At 41.5% G+C, this 26,049-nt stretch overlaps 1 protein-coding gene across 17 annotated transcripts in view; it reads left to right on the top strand.

Moving 5' to 3' along the window:
- INPP4A (inositol polyphosphate-4-phosphatase type I A) overlaps positions 1-26,049 on the top strand; it is a 94,616-nt gene that overhangs the window by 46,590 nt on the left and 21,977 nt on the right. For 4 of the 17 annotated variants that reach the window (XM_033147547.1, XM_033147552.1, XM_033147545.1 and 1 more), the window contains exons 7-19: positions 36-152; positions 2,061-2,140; positions 3,596-3,707; positions 4,368-4,458; positions 7,175-7,322; positions 10,018-10,148; positions 11,596-11,700; positions 12,228-12,336; positions 12,436-12,498; positions 17,523-17,706; positions 17,890-18,108; positions 20,834-21,092; positions 25,080-25,112. In XM_033147547.1, coding sequence (XP_033003438.1) covers positions 36-152; positions 2,061-2,140; positions 3,596-3,707; positions 4,368-4,458; positions 7,175-7,322; positions 10,018-10,148; positions 11,596-11,700; positions 12,228-12,336; positions 12,436-12,498; positions 17,523-17,706; positions 17,890-18,108; positions 20,834-21,092; positions 25,080-25,112 — 1,651 coding nt within the window. Of the gene's footprint in view, positions 1-35; positions 153-2,060; positions 2,141-3,595; positions 3,708-4,367; positions 4,459-7,174; positions 7,323-10,017; positions 10,149-11,595; positions 11,701-12,227; positions 12,337-12,435; positions 12,499-15,363; positions 15,382-17,522; positions 17,707-17,889; positions 18,109-20,833; positions 21,093-25,079; positions 25,113-26,049 lie in introns of all 17 variants that reach the window. The other 13 variants (XM_033147554.1, XM_033147546.1, XM_033147551.1 and 10 more) reach the window with 7 other exon arrangements.

Raw genomic sequence — 26,049 nt, 5'->3', positions numbered from 1 at the left:
AACGTAACTTTTTCTCTCCATTTTTTTTATTACAGGGAACAAGCAACCCTATCTTTCTAAGCAGTATTGCCTTTTTTCAAGACTCTCTTATTAACCAGATGACACAAATAAAACTTTCTGTGTATGATGTTAAAGATAGATCTCAGGGAACTGTAAGTCCAATTCACCAAATGTCTTCTCTGTCATTCATGTTCAATGTAAACAAAATGTTGCATATGCCTTTGGTCTGAGGTACACTGCCTATTCTCCCCCTTGGAGGCCAACACCAACAGTGTAATCCTAACCTTATCTACTCAGAAGTAAGTCCTGTTGAATTCTGCAGGGCTTAATGGTAGAGCTAAAGGGACCCCTGACCATTAGGTTCAGTCGCGGATAACTCTGGGATCGCGGCGCTCATTTCGCTTTACTGGCCGAGGGAGCCAGCGTACAGCTTCCGGGTCATGTGGCCAGCATGACTAAGCCGCTTCTGGTGAACCAGAGCAGCGCACAGAAACGCCATTTACCTTCTTGCCGCAGCGGTACCCATTTATCTACTTGCACTCTGACATGCTTTCAAACTGCAAGGTTGGCAGGAGCAGGAACCAAACAACAGGAACTCACTCCATCGCAGGGATTCAAACCGTCGAACTTCTGATCGGCAAGCCCTAGGCTCTATGGTTTAACCCAGAGCGCCACCCGCGTCCCTCTGCAGGGCTTACTCCTGGCTAAATGGAGTTAGGATTGCTTAGTGCTAGGGTCCGGAACCTGAGGCCTGAGGGCCAAATCCAGCCCTCTCCATCCAGCCCTCAGGATTGTCTGCAGGCCATGCCTCTCCTCCACATCACATCCATTACTGGCCATGCTTTTAGGCCTCCTTCATGTGCTTTTGCTTGGCTGGAATATTTCCTTGAACTGTGACAAATCCTCTTGCTTGCCTGGACTGAGGATGGAGAGAGGGGTTTGTGTAGACATTGCGAGGCTAAAACATAGGCCACTGTACAAAGTAAGAGTCATATCTGTTGCCCCACCCAGTATTTTGCCACTGGCTCTGCCCACCACAGGTATGTGCTGCCTGGAAAGTTGCCTATGAAGGAATTTGGCCCTTAGGTTGGAAAAGGTCTCTCCCTACCCCACAATGCCTTAGGAAATGGTAGTGTTAACTGAGCATTCTAAACATGTGCTTAAAGATGCTCATTCTGGGCTGCATCCAATGATTCCCTTCCTCTGATGGAGAGTGGGAATCTGTGGATCCAACCGATTAAAAAATAATCATGCTTGTAGTTTCTCTCTCTCTCTCTCTCTCTCTCTCTCTCTCTCTCTCTCTCTCTCTCTCACACACACACACACACACACACACAGCCAAATTGTAGTTTATAAAACTAGCCAAGGCTTGGTGTGATATCTGAATTGATAAAATATGGTACGTATGTAATTGTCTAGCAAAGCATAATCCCAAAGCCCTGCTTTTGACATTGCAGCCATTGTTCTGTCTTTGAAGACTGTTGAATCCTAGAGACAGAAGTGAACTTATGAACCTGAATATTGCACTGATAGAAAATGAAGGCAGACAAGCCGCTCTAAATTGTGATTTGAGCTTTGGAAACTCAAGCTATCATTCTAAAGTATTGCTAGGGGGACCCCTGATCATTAGGTCCAGTCGTGTCCGACTCTGGGGTTGCAGCGCTCATCTCGCTTTACTAGCCGAGGGAGCCGGCGTACAGCTTCCGGGTCATGTGGCCAGCATGACAAAGCTGCTTCTGGTGAACCAGAGCATCGCATGGAAATGCCGTTTACCTTCCTGCCGGAGCGGTACCTATTTATCTACTTGCAATACTTCCAAACTGCTAGGTGGGGTGAGCTCCCGTTGCTCAGTCCCAGCTCCTGCCCACGTAGCAGTTCAAAAGTATTGCTAGTGCATTCTATATTCTGGCACGATGTCAGTACTGAGCCAGAGAAAGTGAGAGCTTTGGTTTCAGACATCACCTTGAAGCCATAGGAATGAGCTTTGTAAATAGAAATTAGAAACGTACTGAGTTTAGGATTGAAATGTCCTCTGCGTTGACAATACTTGTCTTTTCCAGATGTATCTATTGGGTTCTGTGATGTTCACTGTAAAGCAGCTACTTAAGGAGAGGAACCATAGGTTGCATTTAACACTAAGGTTTGTGCTCCATTTTTGTTCGTTTGAAAAGAATCTGGCTTCCACATCTGCATGTACTATTGGAAAACTAGGCCATTTAACTGCATGATTTATGTTGTTTAAACTGGGGTCCTTTATTGCACCCCAGTTCAGAAAGTGAAGTGTCCAGGCTGTTAGGGCTATGAATGCTCAACAAGACCTTTTTTAATTTTTGTGTTGTAATGAAATGAGTGATTGTAAGACAATTTAATGTTCAGCACAAATCTTGCACAGGGCAGAGGCTTTCTGGTAATTCTTGTTAGTAGAACTTTGGTAAAGTAGAATATTTGTTTTATGATTTTCCCCACCCAGCATAAAAACAGAGACTTGAACACCAACAAGTAACCTCTGGAGTCTTTTGCATGTCTTACTTGTGCGATGGGGCAACCATTGATATAAAGTATTATTTTTAATCTTCTAAAACCTCATTCTTCACAGTTGTATGTTTTCCAAATCTGCATTTTAATAAGTTCTGTGGGTTTTTGTGTTTTGTTTACACTTAGAAATGAATGCCAATTTCAGGGCATGTAAGAAAATCTAATTTAAATGTGTATCAGTAAGTCAGCTCCCAGATTCTGAAGGAATATAAAGATGTAAACGCAAAACACTGGTAACAATTCTGTTTGGCAGAGATTTCATAGATCATAATGACAAGGAAATTGCCTCTGGCAAAGTCAATTAATGGTACATACTTGCATATAAGTTTTCAGAAGTGCACTTCTGCACTTCAACCTCAATATCACATTTTTTTTTTTGAATTTTGGCTTAGTCTTTTGGCTTAATGCCAACGCAGATGCAACTGCATTTGCTGGTATCCCTTCTCCATTACATGTCTCTCCTATTTCCCCCTTCTCTTCCCGCTTTGTTGCCTGCCCTGTATTTGAGATGCGTACTGTAAACTTGGGACAGGGACCTGTGCGTTTTGCTTCTGTAAGGCCTGTAAAGCACTACAAAACTAGTACAGTGGTGCCCTGCTAGACAAAAATAATTCGTTCTGCGAATCTTTTCGTCTAGCGGTTTTTTCGTCTAGCGAAGCGGCAGTGCAAACCTCGGGGCAGCCTTCCGCTAGACGAATGCCTTCGTCTAGCGGGTTTTTCGTCTAGCGAGTTTTTCGTCTAGCGGGGCACCACTGTACTATAAGCTCCAAGGGCCGAGAGAATGATTTTACCCAACCTTGGATGGCGAGAGGTTACAAAATATCCAAGGCTACACATATCCATGCATTTAGCATCTTGCTTATATTTTAATATTTTTATATAGCAGCTCAAGTGTTGGATCCTGATCTTTTAGTTTGAGTCTCGTTTATGTAGCTAGAAAGAGTTAATGACAGAGGAAGCTGTAAGAATTGGGGTCTATAGCCAGATGGCATAGTATGTGCCACAGCAACCAATCAATAATCCTAGCTGATGAATCACAGCAATGATGTGTGTGTTGCAGATCTGCTGAAAGTGATCGTGTTGGTAACATTACAGTCATAGGATGGCAAGTGGAAGAAAAAACAGACCAAAGGCCTCCAGTTACCAGGTCTCCTGACACCATCAATGGAAGGGTGAGTACATATCTTGCCCTCCTTCTCAAGACAATGCTGGAAATAAAAGATGTGATTGATGATCTCCTCACCACCTTCTTTTACACTTTTCCCAACCATCCTCAAGGACAATTCACACTGTGTTTCTGTTCTTTTAACCCATGGGGCTGTTCAGACCTTACTTGGGTGCAAGCTTTCAGGGGGCAAGCATACTGTACATATATATGCACAGCAACCAGTTCCATGACTGCAGTAGTTGTGCCACTATAATATCAGGAAGAATATCTGGGATTTTATTCCATGCTGATCGGTATCTCATTGCGGAACGATAATTTCAGGAGCGTGTGTCTTGTCAATTTTTATTTTTCTCAAAATCAACGGTGATCACCTGTCAAGATCACCTGTCAAGACTATAGAGAGAGAGTACATGAATTCCACTGGGTATTATAAAAGATTATTACACTGACAGGCGGCAGAATATACACAAATATAGCTCAGGGTTTCTTTATGCTGTAGCTGCGTGTAAAACACCCCCGAATGCTACACATTTATCTGATAGCAGATCTTGTTGAAAATATCTCAGAAGTAAACAGTCCTCTATAGCTCAGTACATTTTATTTAAAAAAGGTCAGTGATGAAGCATTGCGTTTTATGTATTAATACTATTCTCATTTTCTTCAGACTGTGCTGTCAGTTGATGAAAGTTTAACAGAATCTTTAGGAATCCGATCCAAATATGCTTCATTACGGAAAGACGTATTGTTAAAATCCGGTAAGTACCTACCTATGCTGCTAATTGATATTTCTGGATCCCGTATAGCTCAGCGTTCCAGCAAATGACTTCCTAATCTTCAAACGTATGCTGAGTCACAGTCTTGACTGCATTAAAGGAGCTGGGTGTATCTGCATTTGTTTTAACTGATGTGTCATCTTGACGACATGCATATAAGTAGATGGGAACAGGGGACCACTGCTGATCTGAGTTTAAGAACGTAAGAATGTAAGATGAGCCTTCTGGATCAAAACAGTGGCCCATCTGGTGCAGCATCCTGTTCTCACAGTGGCGAACCAGATACCAGTGGGAAACCTGCAAGCCAGACCCAAGCACGAGAGCCCTCTCCCCTCCTGCGGTTTCCAGCAACTGGTATTCAGAGGCGTTATTGCTTCCAACTGAGCAGAGCAGAGCAGTCATGGCTGGTAGCCAGCAATAGCTCTCTCCTGCATGAATTGTTTAATCCTCTTTTAAAGCCGTCTAGATAGGTGGCCATCACTGCCTCCTGAGGGAAGGAGTTCCATAGCTTAAAGACTTCTTAATATCTTCCAACATTCAGCTGCATTGGATGTCTATGAATTCCAGTGTTACGAGAAAGAGAAAACATTTTCTCGATCCACTAGGCCCACGAATAATTTTATAAACTTCTGCCATGTTGCCTCGTACAAGCCTTTCCCTAAGCTAAATAGTCCCACATCTCTCCTTATAGGGGAATTGCTCCATCCTTTATCATTTTGGATGCCCTTTCCCGAACCTTTCCACACTCTACAATATCTTTTTTGAGATGAGGCAGCCATAACTGTCCTTTCTTCATGATCCCTTGCACTGAATTCTTCACAGCTGCTGCACACTGGGTTGAAATTTGCATAAAACGATAAGATAGATAGACAGACAGACAGACAGACAGACAGATATAAGCAAGCAGTACTAGCAGAGTTGCAGCATAAAGCAGTAGTTTTTGATGCAAAATGTCTTGCAAGGTTCCCCCCCCCCAAAAAAAAAATCACTGGAAGCAAAAGTTAGTTTTCAGTGGCAACAGTTGATATGCTGTGTGATCTAGAGAAAGCGTATTTGTGTGTCGCTTAAGTGCTTCTCTGCCTGCACAGGGAGACATGCCGTTTTTTGCTCACAGTTGCAGTGCCATGTGCTGTATGAAACACGTCTCTGGAAGGGCTTCTGTCAGAAGCACGTGGCAGCCTATGTTCATAAAGAGCTGCAAGAGGAGGAAGGGAAGTCCTCAGAAGTCCTTAGAACAGCCTTCCCCAAACTGGTTTTGGACTGCAATGCCCATCAGTCCCAGTTAGCAGGCCAGTAATTGAGGATTATCAGTCCCAGCTCCTGCCCACCTAGCAGTTTGAAAGCACGTCAAAGTGCAAGTAGATAAATAGGTACCACTCCAGCGGGAAGGTAAATGGCATTTCCGTGCGCTGCTCTGGTTCGCCAGAAGCGGCTTAGTCATGCTGGCCACATGACCCGGAAGCTGACTGCTGACAAAACGCCGGCTCCCTCGGCCTATAGAGTGGGATGAGCGCCGCAACCCCAGAGTCATCCGCGACTGCACCTAACCATCAGGGGTACCTTTATCTTTACCTGAGGATTATGGGAGTTGCAGTTCAAAACATTTCAGAGGCACCAGACTGAGGAAGGCTGCCCTAGCGAATACACATAAACCTTTGGATCTTGGCCACTGTTGTATCACTGGCTGAAGACAGAGGCAGCTCACAGCACTGGGAAGACACTTCCAACTCTCTTCTAAAAAGATATATCCACAGCTGTTTCTGTCGTAACCAGCAGATTGAATGCTGATAAATCCTTTTGTGCCTCTCCCTGCTTGTTTTGTTTCCCAGCCGTAGGAGGAGGAGGAGGCAAACTGCCCTGCAGCCCAGCTGCCTAAGATAGGCAGAGGGTTGTGCTGTGAGCTCCCTTTCCATATCACATCTGTCTTCAGCCATGTTTCATCAGCTGGGGATGCACTTGTAAGAATGATGCAACAAAATAATTGTGTGTGTGTGTGTTCCATTGAGACATTTTTCTATTTAACTTTGTCATGTGAACTCATTCTGAGTGGCTTGCTGCAGAGTGGCAAACTAAACAGAATTGCTTATTTTTCAGTGTTTGTTGGACACAGAGCTTTATTCATCCAGACTCTTATCTAGCATAATCTATGCTGTTGCTCATAAAGGCTTCCTTTCATCAATATCTATGATTATGGTAGCACTCTCCTTGGACATCAGTGCTGGGAAGCTAAGTCACTACCTGGAAATGAACAGCCACACAATTTATGTGATTGTGTGCAGGAGAAAAGTCCAGGCCATGTCACATGGATGAGGCTTGGATTGTGGGATCAGGATTGCCTGCAAAAGTGTGGTCCCGAAAAGCTCATTATGAAGCTGTTGGGCATCTGCGTTGTAACCAAAATATACATGTCTATGACTAGTCTTAACATTTTTAATGCACATTAAAAAAATAAAAATATGCAGTATATGGAAAAGTGATTCAAGAATCGATCAGACCTCGATTTTTGCTTTTGCTGTGGTTGTCTGAATATGTGCACTGGGTGGGGTGGGGAGTTAACTAAGTGTAATGCTGTTACATTAATCCTTTGTATATTTTGGTGTAATAGGCCATTTGTGATCTCTGAGCCTCTAACAGCTTTGGTGTTAGAGGAATGGAGTTTGTATTCTCTGATAGCAAATTATGTGTTTTAACATTTTAGTGTTTGGAGGGGCTATTTGTCGGATGTATCGCTTCCCCACCACTGATGGGAACCACCTGCGGATCTTGGAGCAAATGGCAGAGAGTGTGCTCTCCCTACACATTCCCAGACAGTTTGTGAAACTGCTACTTGAGGAAGATGCTGCCAGGTAAACCCCACCACCACCACAGTAGTCCCTATAAAAATGCTTTACACCTATGTTTTTGAAGTTATTAAGAAAATAATATATTGTATACAGCTTCGTTGTAACTACCTGCCCTCACAGCTCTGCATTTCTGACCCACTCTCCTGACCTGTCTTGCAAAATCTTTTGAAGGAGTATTGCTAGGAACGTCAATGCCCCAATGGCACAGACCCATTTTATGAACTTGCAAATTTAGGCTGATTTTCCGAAAATCAACAACAATTTTTTTTTTTGGCTGCCTGAACTGTTCTGGATTGTTTTCAGCCTAGTTAACTGTTAGGATGTGATTCCCTTCTGTCTTCCTGTGACTGAAAGATGTTACCAGCTGAACTGAAACAGGGCTTTGTCAGTTTATACTATCAGATAACTTTTTGATAAATAGAATGATAATCTGGCTAGCTCAAGTGAAGTCAGGACTCAGGATAAACCGAGTGTACCACGAGAAGCGCTGCTGTTGCTATTACATTATTCAGCCGCAGTTCTATAAAAAGCAAACCTCAAGCTTTGAGGTAAATCTTTAATGAGAACTGTTTCCCATGGCCTTTTACTGTTTTGAAGCTCCTGGCGTTACACAGCCTAGTTGAAAAGTTATTTTAAAGGTGATGAAATATTACTATATTTGTAACTCTGATTTCTGCATACATCATCTGCTACCCATGTTGCTTGGCTATTACTGGGGTTTGTTGGACCTCAATTCATTTAGAGGTCACTGGCTACTTGACTCTTTTTATAGTAGCTTTGTATTGGGTTAGGAAACTAAATTAGGGCAATGACAAAAATTAGGTGGCATCTACACTAAAAACATATGTAAAGCTCAATGAAGGTATCACAGGAAACTCTGTTTGGACACATCAGTTTTCATTGATTTGAAGAGAAGCAAATATTGTTGATAAAAACATACTTGTGGGTTTGTGTCCAGCTTAATCCTATAGTCAGTCATAGTTTCTGCTCTGTATCGGCCAAGAAACATTTCCCTGTGTTCTTCCATACATCTCTGTATTTTTTCATTTTATATACCTCCCTAAGTTGATTGGTAATACTTTTTACCTTGTTCACTGTTGTTATCTGAGCCTTATTTGGATGTTCAGGTCCCTCACATGATTAGAATTGTGTGAGGGAGAGGAGGGAATGCGCTGTCTGCCCCTGCCCCTGAATCATAGCCCCTGGCTCTCCATGTGTCCCCCGTTTGATAAACTAAATTGATCCTAAATTGCATGTGGAACCTCAATAAGAACAGCAGGCTCCCTGCTGCAGATGTTCTCCTTCCAACCCAAGCAGGATGGTCGGTCAGGATGGACACAGGTAGCACTGGGAACATTGAGCATTACTCTGCCCTCCTTATTGTGTATGGAAGAGAAGTCCTGAATAGGGCACTTTTCCATGAGTTTTGGGCAAGCATTTTTGAAATATTTCTTTTTAAGAGGTGGGAAGGTCTGTCTACCTGGGCACATGGCAGAGAAGCAAACCTCCTAGCAATGGGTTGGGAAAAGAGAAGAGTGGAATGGGATAGCTCATGGCTCCTCAATCCCCAAGCCTGCTTATGTTTCAGCAGCAGTTTTTAAAGGAGATGACTGCACCATGGTGGTGGCTTGTTTATCCATCCACCATGCTCTTCTTTCTAGTCAAATGTTATGCCTGTGTATGAAATCCAGCAGTATTTGGGCATATCTAGTGTGCAGAGTGGAAAGGTACAGACACATTTCCTAATTATGCATAGCAGAACATTTTGGGTTGGGTGGGAAGTGGGGCTTAGTCTGCTGGGCTTTGTAGCAAAAGGATGGCTTTGGATACTAGTAATGATCAATGGTCCTGATTATTCAGTCGTGAAGGGTTATGCATTGACAATGTACTGACATTTGCACCTTTTGATTCTTGGTAGCACAGATGTATTGAAAACATTTCTCAAATCTTACTCTGCATGTGACATTTCAAAAAGGCTTAAATGAGTTCATTGGCATCACAAGCCAAAGAGGAATGAGAAGAAACAGGATTTGCAGAGGAGGGGAATGACTCAGGGAGGGTTGCTGAATTTGATGGAACCACATGAGTGAGAAGTGATCTCTTCCAGTGCTTGACACAGAGCTAGTCACTCTCGTTTTCACCCCTCCAAAGGATGTGTCACTTACAATAGCAAACTCTGAATTGATTTAGTTTCCACAGGCAGAGTGCCATCAGATGGCTAGGTTTTAGGCAGGCTGTGTGGAGCTTGTCTGAGGCCCGGGGTGTGGGTCTTGTTAGAATAAAGTTATAAGCTGAAACAAAAAAGCAGTCAATCACTGTCAGGGTCTAGCCCCCTTCCCCCAGCCACTGGCCAGCTTAGGCCTCCAAGGCCTGGGGCAAATGTATCTGGGTGCCTGCCCCCTTGCACGGGCCTGGTTTACAAATGGAGACTCGCAAAATTTCACAGGTATGATGGGGAATCCCCCCCTTTCCTCAGCGCTGGAGAGAGTGCCTTTCATGAAGTTGAACTGCAAGTCAGTTAAGCTTATCTTTCAAACAGTGTAGAAACCAGCCCAAAGTTGACTAATGTCTCAAAATGGCACTAATGTACTTGAGGAAGGGGCAAGTAGTAGATATGGTTGAAGGCAGATTTTGCTTTTAATTGGTCATACAACCAAATTAATACTACCTCCCTGTGTTTTGGGGTGTTTTTGTGTAGGGTTTGTGAACTTGAAGAACTGGGAGAGCTGTCCCCTTGTTGGGAAAGTCTTCGTCGGCAAATAGTTACTCAGTACCAAACGATTATTCTAACGTACCAGGAAAACCTCACAAATCTTCACCAGTACAAAGGTAACTGACATCTTTACCACCACATCCATAATACTGTACAAAATGCATGTTTGGAACTATGTTTGTATAATTATTTCTAAAACACCTGCTGCAATGTATGATTCAGCTGTTCTCTAGAGAAAAACGGTTAAACTGTGGGCACATCCTATTTTTACCACAGGTGTAGTGCCTGGGCGTGGAGCAATAGCACTAAAAAAAGTTCTGTTTCACTCTCCCTTTCACCTCCATCTGTGCCCAGACACATGCATGGGCAACTGGGTAGGGCATAAGGAAGTGCATGCAGGACCAGCCCTAGCACTAGGCAGAGGGAGACAACCACCTCAGGTGGTAGCTGCTAGGCAGAAGAAGTAGTTCCTGGCTCTGCCTCCTGAGATCTCCAACCCTTCCCCTTTGCTGCCACTTATCTCCTTGTTCCATTATTTTACCTTGCTTCAGAGCATGCTATCCTGTCACCAGAGCTGCAGGATTTAACTGCCAGCCCAGTCAGCTTCTGTATGGGGAAAGAGTGATCTCTTATCCTTCCCTTCAGAAAGAAAAACGTATTGGGCATTTTCCCTGCAACCCCATCCAGCCCACCCTTCTCTGTTCAGTGCAAGTAACTGGAGGGAAGGCTAGCTTGAAGATCTAAGAGATTTTCCATTCCCTGAAAGTGCATCCGTTTGTAGGATTTATACCTTGCCTTTTGATGCAAATGCCAAGGCAGCTCACAAGGAACAGTAAATTTCAAACGACTGGAAAGTGACAATAAAACCACAAGGGAGAAAACGATGACAGCAGATGAAAGCAGCAGCAGCAGAAAACCATTGAAGGAATCCCTGATACCATTAAAAGCACAGAAAAGCAAGGACTTTGCCCGGAGCCTAAAAGAAATACGAGGTGTGCCCATCTGTGTACATAGATGGAGGGAGAGAGAAAACAGGGCTCTGATTATTCCTACTGGGATTCTCCACCCGTGGTGCAAGTGGATTGTGTACCTTTAACTTTTCTTACCTCTGTTTTTTATCTGGGTTTTTGACTTCAGAATTCCATTCTTTAAACACAAAACAAAAAGCTTGACACTTATTGTCCAACAACACCATCTTAAGTTTCCATTATTCTCTGGTGCAAGCCAGGTGCCTTAAATATACAGTACAGTTAAATGTGGTTTAAATGGTGTGGATGTCGCCGTGTGGTGGGACTAGCACCATCTATTTAAACAAAGGACTTACTCAGTGGCATGGGGGGGGGGAGATGGAGTTCACTTTTAACAGCAAAAGAGAGGGGTGCTGAACATTCCCAACATTTCACTGCATACCGTCCATCATTTTCAATAGGCCCTTTAGGAAATCTCATTGCCAGTACAAACTTCATGCTGCAGTTTTTGTACTGCAATTTGTCAACAAATTTTTCTTAGTGGTTGCATTTTTATGGACTCAGCATGCAGAAATCATCATCTTTATATCCTCAGGTCCATCGTTCAAAGCAAGTAGCCTGAAAGCTGACAAAAAGCTGGAATTTGTGCCCACAAATTTACACATACAGCGAATGAGGGTCCAAGATGATGCAGGATCAGGTATTTTTTTCTTGCTCATATATCCTGTAGGTTCTATTCTCTCTCATCTCTCTCTGTGTGTATGTGTTTTCCCAATCCTTCACAGAGATGCTGGGGTTTGAGCTTGCAACTTTTTCATGTAACTTATGTGCTCTAATATTGAGTTATAGCTTCTTTGAAGTCTCTCAGCCCCACTGACCTCACAGAGTGTTTGTTGTGGGGGAGGAAGGGAAAGGAGAATGTTAGCTGCTTTGAGACTCCTTTGGGTAGTGATAAAGCGGGGTATCAAATCCAAACTCTTCTTCTCCTTCCCCTTCCCCTTCTCCTTCATTGCCCCCCATGGCTGCCGTTTTGTTACTGGTACCCCACAGCACTCTCTCAGAAATCTAAATGTGCCCACTGATCTAAAAAGCTTGGCAACCTCCAGATATATTAGGTGCTTTGCAGATTACATTCTTGTAGTACAAATTCTCACAGGCTTGCAGTCCAAGTCTGGATGGTGAATATTCTCCTTTAAACCTCTCCTCCTCACTTTTGGTTTTGTTTAGATCAGAACTATGATATTGTAACTATAGGAGCACCAGCAGCTCACTGTCAAGGCTTTAAGTCTGGAGGCCTGCGGAAAAAGCTGCACAAATTTGAAGATGCCAAGAAACAGTAAGTAGAATGCTTGGTGGCTGTCTGCCCTTTCCTGTAGCCCCCGTTTTGTAAAAAGCGTCTAATACCTTGTGTTTTTTTTATTGCTTCTACATATAGGAAGATTCACTCCAAAACCACGAAGATTAGAGCCAGTTTATGGAAAGAGTTTGACAGAAGGAGGTTTCCCCATTTTTTCCACCAGTAATTTTACTTCAGTTTTAAGTAGATAGATAGATAGATAGATAGATAGATAGATAGATAGATAATGACAGCTTAATGAGCTATTGTATATTTAATATAAGCATTAGCCTTTCCGCATAGATGTGTAAAAGGTTTGAATGTACATGTAGATTCCTGCAGTCCCTAAGTTTGACCTAGGCTGTTTTTACCCTTTGATCTGAGCAGCTGAAATCAGATCAAAGGATCAGAAGTCTATGGGCAACTCCTGGGTCCCTGTCTGCTGCTTATACTGCTACAGCATCACCATTTCCTGGCAACTGCATTTTTACTGTGTCTATTCCCTTTATATTTAGGGAACATCCTGAAATAGTCTAGACAATTGGTCTTTAACCTTTCTCCTAATTTTTCAATCTAAAGGTTTTTGAAGATTCTTAATGACTGTCTTTAATGAAGCTTCCCAATCTGAAGTCAGATGGGAACATGGCTAAACTAATTTTCCTAGCTTCTGTCTCTGTCATTTCCTAATAGGTGGCACAGACCTTTCTTGAGAACATGCTGAAAGAGCGAGACTCCCTATTCTTTCTTGGTCTTTTAGCAATCATCTTGGGTTCTGTGAAAAGGAAATTCAATCAGTGCTTTTCTTTCTTTTTTTTAAGAGCAAGATAGTAAACTCTGACCCTTTTTGGAGCAGGCATTCCTACTATATTTTCTCATTAGAGAGCAGAAACCCAGGGGTTTCTTTTGTATTCTGTAACTGCAGGAATGGCTTTGAGGAAGCAAACACTCTGGTTTCCTCTAGCAGCTGGCTTGTATGGAAGGCAGAAGAGATAGGAGTGATTTACACTTCAACTTACTGTGTTGTCGCTATAAAATTTAAAATACGGAATGTAAATCTTAATCCTTAGATGAGATGCTCAATTCCCAGAGGGAACTGCAAGTAAACTGGCATACTGGAATTGCCACAGTTCTGACATTGCTCCCTGTCTACACTATAATACAAAAGGTTGAGTCTATACATGCCTGAAGGGGGAAAAGGTACTTGGAAAATGTCAAAACGCGTATCATAGCAGTTTCTTAAGCTGGACGGAAGTGTCTCAGATGCAGCATGGAGATGCAGATTCCATCCTTGTTGTCTTGTGGTCCCCACAGTCAAAACCAGGGAGGAAGGAGGACAGCAGCTGGGTGGGCTGGCTTTTAGTTTTGCCTGTTTTTTAAGCTAGAAAGACACTATTTGTGCCATTTCCACCCTTTCAGGTTTAAATGGTTGAGTGGTAAACCAGTCACCCAGAAAGATGACATCTGCACGTGAGGAATACATGCAAAAAATTTCCTTTTAGAGAGCCACTCTACTTGAAACCACTTTGGAAGACATTTCATATAAACATGCACCTTACAACCATCTCCCCACCCCACCCGATTGTGCTACTGTTAGACCCATGTTTTTATCATAGCTGGAATTCCTGGTAGAGGACTGGCTTTTGGGGAACATACCAGATGTCTGTACTAGCTGTTGTATCACTACTATTACTTGATGTTGTATTTTGCAAAAACATATTTGTATGGAGAAAAATATATGTAGCAAAGGTCCACACTAAACAACAATTATTTGATCTCTGTTGGTTTTAAGTGACTTGTTGTCACTGCCACATCAGGTAAAGTTTTTAACCAGCAGATGGTGGTCCAGTAAATAGAAATATTCTTCCTGCTGGCTCTGTTGGTACCTGGAAAGAACATGGGTGCTGCAGTCCTCTAAATTTTTTGATGTTTAATATGTTGTGGAAACGTTGCATGAATAGTGGTGGAAGGAAGCAGCGAAGCTCGTTGAGCTTGCTGCTCCTCCTTTATTTCTCCTCCTCTATAATATCTCCAGTCCTTCCTGTCTCCCTGCCTGCTAGAAGTCCCCTGGTCACAGCAAGGAGGGGGGTGGGGTGTTGTGAGGTCTGCATAAGGGTTATTAATAGTGATGAGGGGAATTGTTGAGTAATTTACACTTCCCAGAACAATAACAGAAACCAAAACACAGCTATCCTTTGGAATTTGATCTAATATTACAGTGCAGTTCTCATAACAAAAATGTATCAAAGTGAACTGTGTATAAAAATGCATATATGAGTGAACATACACAAAGCTGCATTACATTAGAGGAGATTGCTTGCAAAAATGTGTGTTAAGGGAAAATGCATACATAAATCTGAATATAAGGAGAATACATACTAAAATACTGATAAATTTTCATGATGTGGAAATCCGAACTTATTACTGGAAAAATGAGAAACCAAAATGTACCTATATATCCACCCCAAGCTATTAAGCAACCCAAACTTGGGTTAGGATTGAAAGAACTAATCTTCAGGGCAGTTCTTTTTTAACTCCTTCCACCTCTCTGGATAGCAGACACTTGTGCCATATCAGAATCTGCTTCTAAAGGTTCCTTCATTGCCAAACCAGTTTGGTATTTTGGGTGGGAGGCTGATGATTAATGAGAAACATGAACTCTTAAACACTCCCCCCCCCAATCTGTGCAAAGTAAATTGTGTGGTTCTTTGATCCCAGCCCATAGATTTGTGTTATGCTGCCCGATTGCAGTATTATTTGTGCATTTTGCATTTGAGCTCCTTGTGTCGCATGTAGCACCCATTGTGCTGATGCAGCCAGAAATCTATGGAATGGGTTGCAAGTCATAAACCATTCTGCATTGACTATGATTTTGTTTTGCTTACAATTTTAATGACATAAGCAAACATTATTGTAAAAAAATATTTAAAACAACTAACATTGTTTATCTAATGTTGCTTTGCTTTGTTTTTTGCTTTTGGTATCTGCTAACAAATAATGGCTAACATTCATTTGGTTTTATTTTTTTAGCAGTTATGAGGAATGTTGGTGAGTTTTCTGTTTCTCAGTTTGGAGATAGAGCTTTCCTGTTTGATCTTTTCCTTTTTTAACAAAAGTTAATGCGTTTATGTACAGAGATGCCCCCCCCTTTTAATACTTTGCATTTGCTTTTGCTAATTTTGCTTCGTTCAGTTAATGTGGTTGTTTACTGGGGTATGTTGCATGATTTAATTTGATCTTGTCATCTGCATTATTTGCCTTCTTAATGAACAGCTAACACAGACTAAGTTTGGTTGCTAGAACATTGGGAGCCAATTTAATTGGAATGCTTCAACTTTAAGAGACCATTTTTGTTAGAAACTGAAAATAGAGTATGACATGAACCTTTTACGTTATATTGGTCACTCTTTTTATGCATCCACAAATGTATGAAAATTGGTTAGATTATTTGGGCTTTGAATTTCAAGTTGCCAGTGAAGGCTGATAGCTGTTTATTTGGGAGAATAACTGCAGATAGTAGTTTGTTGCCTGTGAACTTCATACCATCAAATGATTTATTTCCTCTTGTTTGGCAATAGATTTGCTTCCCTTCTTTTAATATGAGACTCAACAGGCTGCATGGACTGTGCTGCCAATTATATCCTAATTCTTCTGCATGATATCTCCCTTATTGTAAGAAAAACAGTTAATAACTCTGGATAGTTGGATGTGACTATTGAGATGGTGCAGAGATTTTTAAACAGCTGTCCCATATAGAAACAGGGAACCCTGGCAAAAATCCAATAAAAGAGGCATGCTAAAGCTATTTTGAATCAGTAGATTTAAACATGCCTAACAGTGTTTGATAAAGGCTGCTGCCCTTGAAATAGCTGGTCAAGCGCCATAAATGACCCAATTGCTATGACCATTGCTAACAGTTTCAGTAAACACATTGTTCCCAGTCAGTAGTTTTTAAGACCTTTGATCCTGCAAAGTTAGGAATTCTAGATCCATTTTGTCTAAACAAATGATGTGTACAACAGCCACACTCCCCAAAAGTGGTGTCCAACATTACCAGCCCTGTTCCATGTTGGCACCTCACTCTGAAAACCTGATCTGGTTTCAGAACCAGTTTGTTTCCCGTGTGGAAGAGCTGTTGTTTTGGAAAAAAAAATAATGATGCACCTTTAGGATTACATACCCACATGATAGGATCTTATTTTCAACTAGGCATTGTGTCAGTATAGTACACTCCCACACATTTTTGCTCTAGAACAGGAGTGAGGAACCTGTGACCTTCCTAGATGTTGTAGGACTACAACTCCCATCAGCCCCAGCTAACATGGTCAAGGGACAGGGATTATGGGAGCTCTGTAGTTGCATCAGCAATATATGGTAGAGGGTTAGGGGTAAGAATAACATCCTGGTTTTGCAACATGTTTGGGACTGCAAAAACAGTGAGGGTGGCAATCAGATGTCAGACCATACAGCACTTGGCTGGTGGAGTCTGCCTTGGCTGGCCACAGGCAGTGCAGGTTTGAGACTCAGGCTTAAATGAATGCAAACTGGTGAGGAAGACTGAACATGGGGCCAAGCAAAGCTTCACTATCCTCTTGTGTATGTAAAATGACACCAGGCATCAGCTGAAGTCTTTTGAGTTGGTTGAAGGCAGAAATTGAACAGTGTTTTCCTCCCTCAACCACTAGGGGGAGCTCAACTCTTACCTGATGTCATCTTTGCATGCACAGAGAAGACCGTATCATGGTAAGGACTGACGGTCAATTCTGGGTCAAAGAGCAGAAATAGTTTTGCTTTACAGTATTTATGAAGTAGTGATAGTAAGTTCTAGTAACTGTGAGCTGCCCAGAGGACATCGAAGCCTACCAAATGGAGGTATTTGGAGACCCTTTAAATCCTCATTAAGTGATTGCCATATCCTGTCCCTGTGGAAGTTATGAGCAGTCACTTGGCATGCACAGCATATGTTGCCACCCAAGTGCTTTCATTACAGGCAGAGTTGGGCCTGGGTGGTAGTCTGAACACGAGTCCTTGTAGCACCTCTCGGTCTCTTCATGCTTGCTAGTTAATTGGGAGGAACTGTTTGCCTGTGCTTTCTCCTTTTTCAGCATGAAAAAGGAATGGAATTGCAGTGCTAATCTGTTGGATTGATTTTTATTTTAAAATTATCCCTTTTTCCACCCCATCCCCAGCGCTTCGACCAATACCCAGTCAATAGTGTACATACCACAAGATATTATCCGAGCAAAGGAGATTATTGCACAGATCAATACCCTGAAAACTCAAGTTAGTTACTACGCAGAAAGACTCTCCAGAGCTGCCAAGGACAGATCCGCCAATGGGCTTGAAAGAACACTTGCCATTCTGGCAGATAAGGTACGGGTATGACCAAGAGTCCCTATGTCCCATTGTGGTCTCTCTCAATATACTGAGAAGGCTTCCTTGGCTATCCTGTTTGAATAGCAAGGCAATGTTAGTGGTTCCTCTGCAGTTCCTGAATTCATGATGGAATATGGAATGTAGAAGAGTTGCAAAAGACGTTGTTTCGATCCTTTCTAGACACGGCAGCTTGTCACTGTCTGCGACTGCAAACTGCTGGCAAATTCAATACATGCGCTGAATGCTGCAAGACCAGATTATATAGCTTCAAAGGCCTCTCCAACCTCTGTAGAGGAAGAGCAAGTGGTGCTGAGGAATGACCAAGATACGCTGGTGGCCAGGTGGACAGGAAGAAATAGCCGATCTTCTCTACAAGTGGACTGGCATGAAGAAGAATGGGTAGGTTTGTTGACCTGGGATTCAGTTTCTATTAGAAGTCTTGCTGCTGAAAGCTTATGTGGTATAGTTATATTACATCTCTCCATTCTGTAGACTTGGGTTTTAAACTGTAGTCCAGGGATCACCAGGGATCCATGAACTTCACTCAGGTGAAGACACTGTGTGTTTGTTTCTGTGGTTGAAAACGGAAGGTGGCACATCCATCACATTAAATAATAATACCGTATTTTATTGTTTTGAAATTTGAATCCTGTGGAATTTAAATTGATTTCAGTAATATATATATAAGAAATAAAAGCAACAGAATTACAATTATAAATCATACAACATCTAGCACAGTGCACTACAGTTGCTGCAGAAAAGGTATAAATTGGTCTGCCAAGAATCTCAGCAATTCTGAAGTGGTCAGTGGGGGAAATTTTTGGGGAAAGTGGTTATAGGCACATTTTCTCTGGAAAGCAAAATCTGAAGACTAGCATCTACTATTGGAAGGCTCTTCAACTAGTCAGCCATCAGCTTTATAACTGATAAATGATATTAACTGATATTCTTGTTAGGAGCAATGAAAAATGGTGTCATGAAGGCCATTCCCCAATCAGTTTTTCCACCAAAATATAATCAGAATTTGAAGCCCTTGTTTATATTGGTATGAGAAAGAAAATGATATGCATTATTTAATGGATTTAATCTCTTTTGAACTGCCTGTAAAAATGGGAGCAACAATATCTAAACAAGTTTTCTAACTTCCCCGGTGATGTGATGCTATACTTATTTTTTATATACAGGTGAAACTCAAAAAATTAGAATATTGTGGAAAAGTTCATTTATTTCAGTAATTCAACTTAAAAGGTGAAACTAATATATGAGATACTCATGACATGCAAAGCGAGATATGTCAAGCCTTTATTTGTTATAATTGTGATGATTATGGCATACAGCTGATGAAAACCCCAAATTCAAAATCTCAGAAAATTAGAATATTAAATGAAATCAATAAAACAAGGATTACAAATAGAACAAGAATGGACCTCTGAAAGGTAGAAGCATGCATATGTACTCAGTACTTGGTTTGGGCCCCTTTTGCATCAATTACTGCCTCAATGCGGCGTGGCATGGATGCTATCATCCTGTGGCACTGCTGAGGTGTTATAGAAGACCAGGATGCTTCAATAGCGGCCTTCAGCTCTTCTGTATTGCTCAGTCTCATGTCTCTCATCTTTCTCTTGGCAATGCCCCATAGATTCTCTATGGGGTTCAGGTCAGGCGAGTTTGCTGGCCAATCAAGCACAGTAATCCCATGGGCACTGAACCAGGTTTTGGTACTTTTGGCAGTGTGGGCAGGTGCCAAGTCCTGCTGGAAAATGAAGTCAGCATCCCCATAAAGCTCGTCTGCGGAAGGAAGCATGAAGTGCTCCAAAATCTCCTGGTAGATGGCTGCATTGACCTTGGACTTAATGAAGCACAGTGGACCAACACCAGCAGATGACATGGCTCCCCAAATCAAAACAGACTGTGGAAACTTCACACTGGACTTCAAGCATCTGGCATTGTGTGCCTCCCCATTCTTCCTCCAGACTCTGGGTCCTTGGTTTCCAAATGAAATGCAAGTTTCTCTCATCAGAAAAGAGGACTTGGGACCACTGAGCAACAGACCAGTTCTTTTTTTTCTTTAGCCCAGGTAAGACGCTTCTGGCGTTGTTTCTTGTTCAGGAGTGGCTTGACAAGAGGAATATGACATTTGAAGTCCATCTCCAGGATTCGTCTGTGTGTGGTGGCTCTTGATGCACTAACTCTAGCCTCAGTCCACTCCTTGTGAAAGTCCCCAACACGTTTGAATGGACTTTTCCTGACAATCCTCTCCAGGCTGCAGTCATCCCTGCTGCTTGTGCACCTTTATCTTCCACACTTTCCCCTTCCGCATAACTTTCCATTAATGTGCTTTGATACAGCACTTTGGGAACATCCAACTTCTTCTGCAATTACCTTTTGAGGCTTTCCCTCCTTATGGAGGGTCTCAATGATTTTTTTCTGCACAACTGTCAAGTCAGCAGCCTTCCCCATGATTCTGATTTCTACTGAGCCAGACTGAGAGACCATTTAAAGGCTCCTTTTCACAATATTCTAATTTTCTGAGATTGTGAATTTGGGGTTTTCATCAGCTGTACGCCATAATCATCACAATTATAACAAATAAAGGCTTGACATATCTTGCTTTGCATGTCATGAGTCTTATCTCATATATTAGTTTCACCTTTTAAGTTGAGTTACTGAAATAAATGAACTTTTCCATGATATTCTAATTTTTTGAGATTCACCTGTATATAGTGGAAAGTAAAGGATGTTGTAACATCTTGTAGGACTTGAATCAAACTGTGCAGTTTCATCCAACCAGAAACTGATGGTGACTGTTTTTTAATTCCGTTGCAAAGTTAAAATGGCTAGAAGAGGCTAGCCATATGCCAGTGGAATATGTGGTTAAGCACAATCATTGAGCATCTTACAGGGAGAGCCTATAAAATACACCCTCATAACAAATGGAAAACATTATCCTGAAAGATAATATTGTGACTGAGCCCATTGTGTTGATAAGTTTGCTCTTCTACTTTGGGCTTCTTCAACTGCTATTTTGACCTAAGATCCTTCCTGCAGTGAGATCAGAATGATGTAAACATGTTAAAATTACAGGAGTCTTTAGTTAGTCCATTTGTTTTTCATTCCTTCCCAGGAAAAAGTCTGGGCGAATGTTGACAAAAGTCTTGAATGCATTATCCAGAGGGTGGACAAACTCCTCCAGAAAGAACGTTTACATAGTGATAGCTGTGAAGATGTTTTCCAGTGTGACACCAGCTGTTCTAGCAAGAAAGGTAAACGGGATACCCGTGCGTACTGGATAAAGCCACACACCTCATCATCTTCATCATCTTCATCATCCCCATCATCTTCATCCATATCATCCTCTGCATGCCATTGTCCCCAAGACACAAGTGCGTATGACAGCCATAGCTTCTTCCTGCTGCTCCTCCGCTTTGGCATATTTCTTACCCTTTTCTCCATCGTGCTCCATGTGGTGTTTATGAGTAAGTGGCTGCATTTAGACAATCAATCTCAGCTCAACAAGCTTCACACACCTGCACTGTGCTCCTCCTTTGAAGCATTATTGAGGAAGCCAGCCAGGAAGCTGCAGTTAATGTTGGCATAAGAAGCAGGTTCTGTATCTATGCTGAGTAGCTTTCAAACAAGGCCTGAGAGGGAGCCATCGTTTAAAAATGGCATCCAGGTCCACACTTGTTTGGAAGCTGTTAACCATTGTTTCCAGTCTGGCAGGCATGTGTGGCTGGTTAACTGGTTTTCTGGCATGCTTGCTTGTGCAGTGAAAGGAAGCTGGAGCAAAGGGATTGTGTGCGGGTGCATGAAACTTGTGCATATCTTGGTATATTGAGCTGAGATCTGGTCATCTGAACGTGGCCAAAATGTATGCTACAGGAGAGAGGTGGGAGCCATTTCCCCTTAGATTTATTTCAAGACGCTACTCATGTTTCTCCTGAAACATGTGGATTAAGGTCTCCTCTGCATAGGCCCTTCCGCTACTAGGATGTTTCTAAATAAGATCAACAAGTCAAACAGGGAAGGTCTGCACAAGAAAAGCCAGAGGAGTGAGTAGAGCTTGGGTGGCTGTTTTGTTGAAGTGAAGTAGGCGCTAAAGCAATGACAATGTGAGGAGTTGTGAGAAACTTCTGGATTCTGCTTTGGGGCTTTGGCAAAATTGCTTAACAGCATTTTCTGTTTAGTTCTATATATTGCTAATTTGTATTTGTATTGAGGACTTCTGGTTCATAGTTCATACTCTTTGCTCACAGTTCAGAAAATTATATACTGTGTACTCTTTCTGTACATCTGGTCCCTGCAGTTCAGGCTGTTGTAGCCTCAATTGGATTCTTCTGTTTCACCCAGCTGATAGTGGGGCATTCTCTGTTGTCCTCATTCCTGTATATTTGTCAGAGTATGGTGACTCTTAGAACACTTCTCATGTACCTCATTGTGACTACACAACTAGGCCCCATCAGGAGTGTGGGAATTTGCAAACTGAGCATATATTTAGGTGACGTTGTTGAACCTCTAGGCCTGAGTTTCCCAAAGTTGGTCTCCAGCTGTTTTTGGACTATAACTCCCATCATCCCTAGCTAGCAGAACCAGTGGTCAGGAATGATGGGATTTGTAGTCCAAAAACAGCTAGAGGCCCAAGCTTGGGAAATCCTGCTAGGGCATAATATTTCCCTCTTGTGCTTTGATTTGTTGGCTTGTAAATAGGTAGAGAAATGGTATTTCCAAACATACACAGATATTTTTTTAAAGTATACACGTGTTACACCTGTTTCTGTAACAAATGTGTAACTGATTCCTCCACCCCATCCCATGCCGATCACAGTGTGTAGAGTTGTGTTACATTGAAGGATATGTTAGAACTCAATAGTTTCTTTCTTAGGACTGAGAACAGTCTGTGTTCTTGTATGACATTTCAAAACAATTCATACAACAATTCGTATGAGAAGGCAACTGAAAACTACCTTTCTCATACTGTATTTTCATTATGTGTCTTCACAACAAATTTGTATTTGTGATTTCACACAGTCATTTCATAATTAATATTTCTGAGGTACAATATTTTTAAACAGAGTAAAATGCTGTCTCATGAAATAATATATTTTTTCTTTTAACTTATTAGGTGCAGAACTAGTTGTGTATGATTTGTCAAGCTTCATAACCTATAGTTTTTCTGTGTTTCTAGTTATTCATTCCATATGTTGTTAAGAATTAGCAAGATACCAGGATGAAGAACTGAGTGTATTGATCCCTATGAAATAACTTAGATAACATGAAAACCAATGCCTTTCAACTGTTTGCAGACTGAATTTAAAGCTTCATTTTTAATAAGCTGTGTGAAAATATGTGTGGGGAAGATAGATTGTCTGAATCAAGTAATTGCTAAAGAACTTTCACATCTGAGTGATTAAGAAATGGATTTCACTCAGTGCAGCCAGTATCTATTATACAGCACAGCACTTTATAATTTTTGTATGTGGCAAACATTCTCTCTCAATTCATCAAATGTTTTCTGATAATGTATTGGCTGAGAACCATTGAAATCATGGATCAACATGTTTCAATGCTTGCCGTTGTGCTCAGCTCAAGCTGTGCATCGTCGCTTTTATGTTTACATGCACAGAGGTGCACTGTTTTCAATTCCAAGTAGTTTAATTTGCAGTCAAAGGCATACTGAGATGCTAGAACGGCTTCATGTGGAACGTGTTGAAAACAGGATGTTTTTAACTTTATTATTTATAGCATGCCTGATGTGCTAGACACTATACAAGTTAAAAACAAACCTAGTCCCTGGCAATGGCTTAAAGATGCAGCCTGAAAAATGAGCTAGGGAATGACAATGGATCAGAGTAGAAAGAGAGAGAAAAGAAAGCACATGTAATGACTGAAAAACGATGAAGTGACTTATATTTGAAATGTGAAATGAGACAGGTAGTCAGCCAATTTAAAGAGTAGTAAATGAGGGAAATTATTTTTCGCAATGATCGTAGTCTGTTCTGATTTGAGTTTTGGCCATGTGATTAGATGGAGAGAAGCATATTATAATTTGAAAGAAAGCCAGTGCAGATTGAAAAAGCTGTTGTTTACAGCAAATGGCCTTCTGATTTGAATGGAAGAAGTATGAGATCAATAATGCTTTTGAAAAGAGATGCTTTGTTTAAGAAATCAGTTGTCATGTGAGTGAATCCTATACCCATGTTATAAATAGGTTTGGAGAAATACAAGGAGCCTAAGAGAGGAAATGGAAGAATAGAGCTCTCAGATTAGTGCTCTTAGAGAACACGTCCCAATTCACCCAGGACCAGCTTGGTACAGTTCAAACACCTACTGTTTGTGCAACTTCAACATAAGCAGTTTCTGGTAGCATCCCGTCATTCATTAGTTTTCCTCTAACTGCTGTTTAAAAAGTTAGCTTGGTACGAGAATGGCTGAAAGTGAATGCCCAAGAGGCAGCTTCCCTTTCTTCTTTTCCAAACCCCCAAACTGTTTTAAATTGGGGGGGGGGGATCTTAAAAGGCACCTTGTGGTTTTGGTGGGAGGATATGGCAGAACAAAACTGACATTTGTTCATACTACCCTGTTGTGTGCTTGGCAAAATAATCTGTGAGACATGATCTTCCAGTTCTAGTTGATAGCATCTCTTCCATTCATTTCAGTGGGAATTGGATCCAGCCTTAATTTTGGGCACTCTGGGTCCTAAAAATATGACCTAGATATTGTGTAATAACCCTCACCTCTGTTTCATACACTGTATGGCACAAATTCAAACTTGTCACTGAATATTTGAATGATCCTGAAGGAGCTGTGCTTAGTCTGTGTTCCTTGGTGAGCTAGTCTATAAAAAAAAAAAATGTGCATTTGCAAACAAGTTTCTCATATTCACACTTTACAGTTTCAGGTGCACATGTAAAGTATCTTAGCTGTACACCTAAAATGCCACATGTGTGTATTAGGGTTACGTAATGCACCCTAAAACTCTTGCCAGTGTTCTGCTATTCTATTTAGCTGCTTTTAATGCAAGTCATTAAGCTAGTGGTTCTCAAACTGTGTTGTCTGTGGCTCACATACAGCTGTTTCAAGCAGACTACAGAGATCTATTTTTCTCCTGTTGTTGTGCTCACTTCTCCTCCTAGTTTCCAGTGCTAAAAATAATTTATAACAGCTTGTTGTACCAAGCACAAGTGGTTGTAGAGTATTTTATGCTGGCACAATCAGGAGAAGAGGTGATCAGTGGTACAGTCTGTCTGTGGTGTGCCACTGCAAAAAAAAAAAAAAGTTTGAGAACTTCTGTACTAAGCATTTCAGTTGCCTATGTTTAAAATGTGTTGCTTCCCCTTAATCATGCATGTTGCACCTCCATTTTTGTGCAGATTGCAGTCCCACTCCTGAAGAGTCTGGCCCAGGTATGTGTGTTTTCTCCCCTCCATTCACAGTATTTGCTTCTGAAAACTGCAGAAGAAAAAGGTTTTCTGTGCATTTAACACAAATGACTTTTGCTGATGCTAATTTGGGTACTGCTACGTGAATAAAAGTATGTTTGCTGTTAGGTTAGTAGGTGCAAACTGGCCTTCCTTGCCAATAAATTTCAACACACAGTAATTATGTGGCAGGAAGACATTTTTAAAAATATGCTGGAAGGCAGTCACAGGTGTTGCCTCTTTTTGTGTATGTATGCAGAGTGCTGGTAAAACTGGTTTTAACCCATTTGGTCAGAGGCTACATTGAACCACCTTCCATTTTTGGGGTGTGTGTGTGTTAGTATTCTGTGGTTCTTTACTGGGTGGGTACAAAATGCTGAGTAATGCTTGTTTTGTTTCCCCCTTTAAAATAATGCTGGGAAGCAGATGAGGCTGGGAGCATGTGACTTGCCCTAGACTAAGCCAGAATTTGAACCTGGCCATCTAAACCCAACACATTATCCCTTGTGCCATGCTGGCTGATCTTGAAAGAAGAGACATGAGCCACTTGATAGCATATTACAGAACTTGTGGGGAGTAGGGGCCAGAATTCTCTTAATGTGTTTTTTTTAGATAAAAAGAATTAGAATGTGTTAGGGTTTGTGTGTAGATTGTTTTTTAAGTTTCCATTTGTTTCCACTGTATAAACTGAATACTTACTATAATTATTTTTAGTTTTTGTCTATTTAACTTGGCTATTTAGAAATATTTTGTAATTTCTACCCTGAAAATGGCTGTGCCAGATAAACTATCCATTGTTCCTTTTTTAAAAATTGTCTACAAAAAGCACTCCATAGCAAATACATCAATAGAACCTCCTTTATTTTACATTGCATAATCTTAGAGTACCAGATTATTTTGGAAAAACTATCATAAAGAGCAG

Source organism: Lacerta agilis, chromosome 4 (genome assembly GCF_009819535.1).
Source record: "Lacerta agilis isolate rLacAgi1 chromosome 4, rLacAgi1.pri, whole genome shotgun sequence".
Lineage (NCBI taxonomy): Eukaryota > Metazoa > Chordata > Lepidosauria > Squamata > Lacertidae > Lacerta > Lacerta agilis.
The sequence above is the reverse complement of the archived record's forward strand: the minus strand, read 5'-3'. Positions and strand labels throughout refer to the sequence as shown.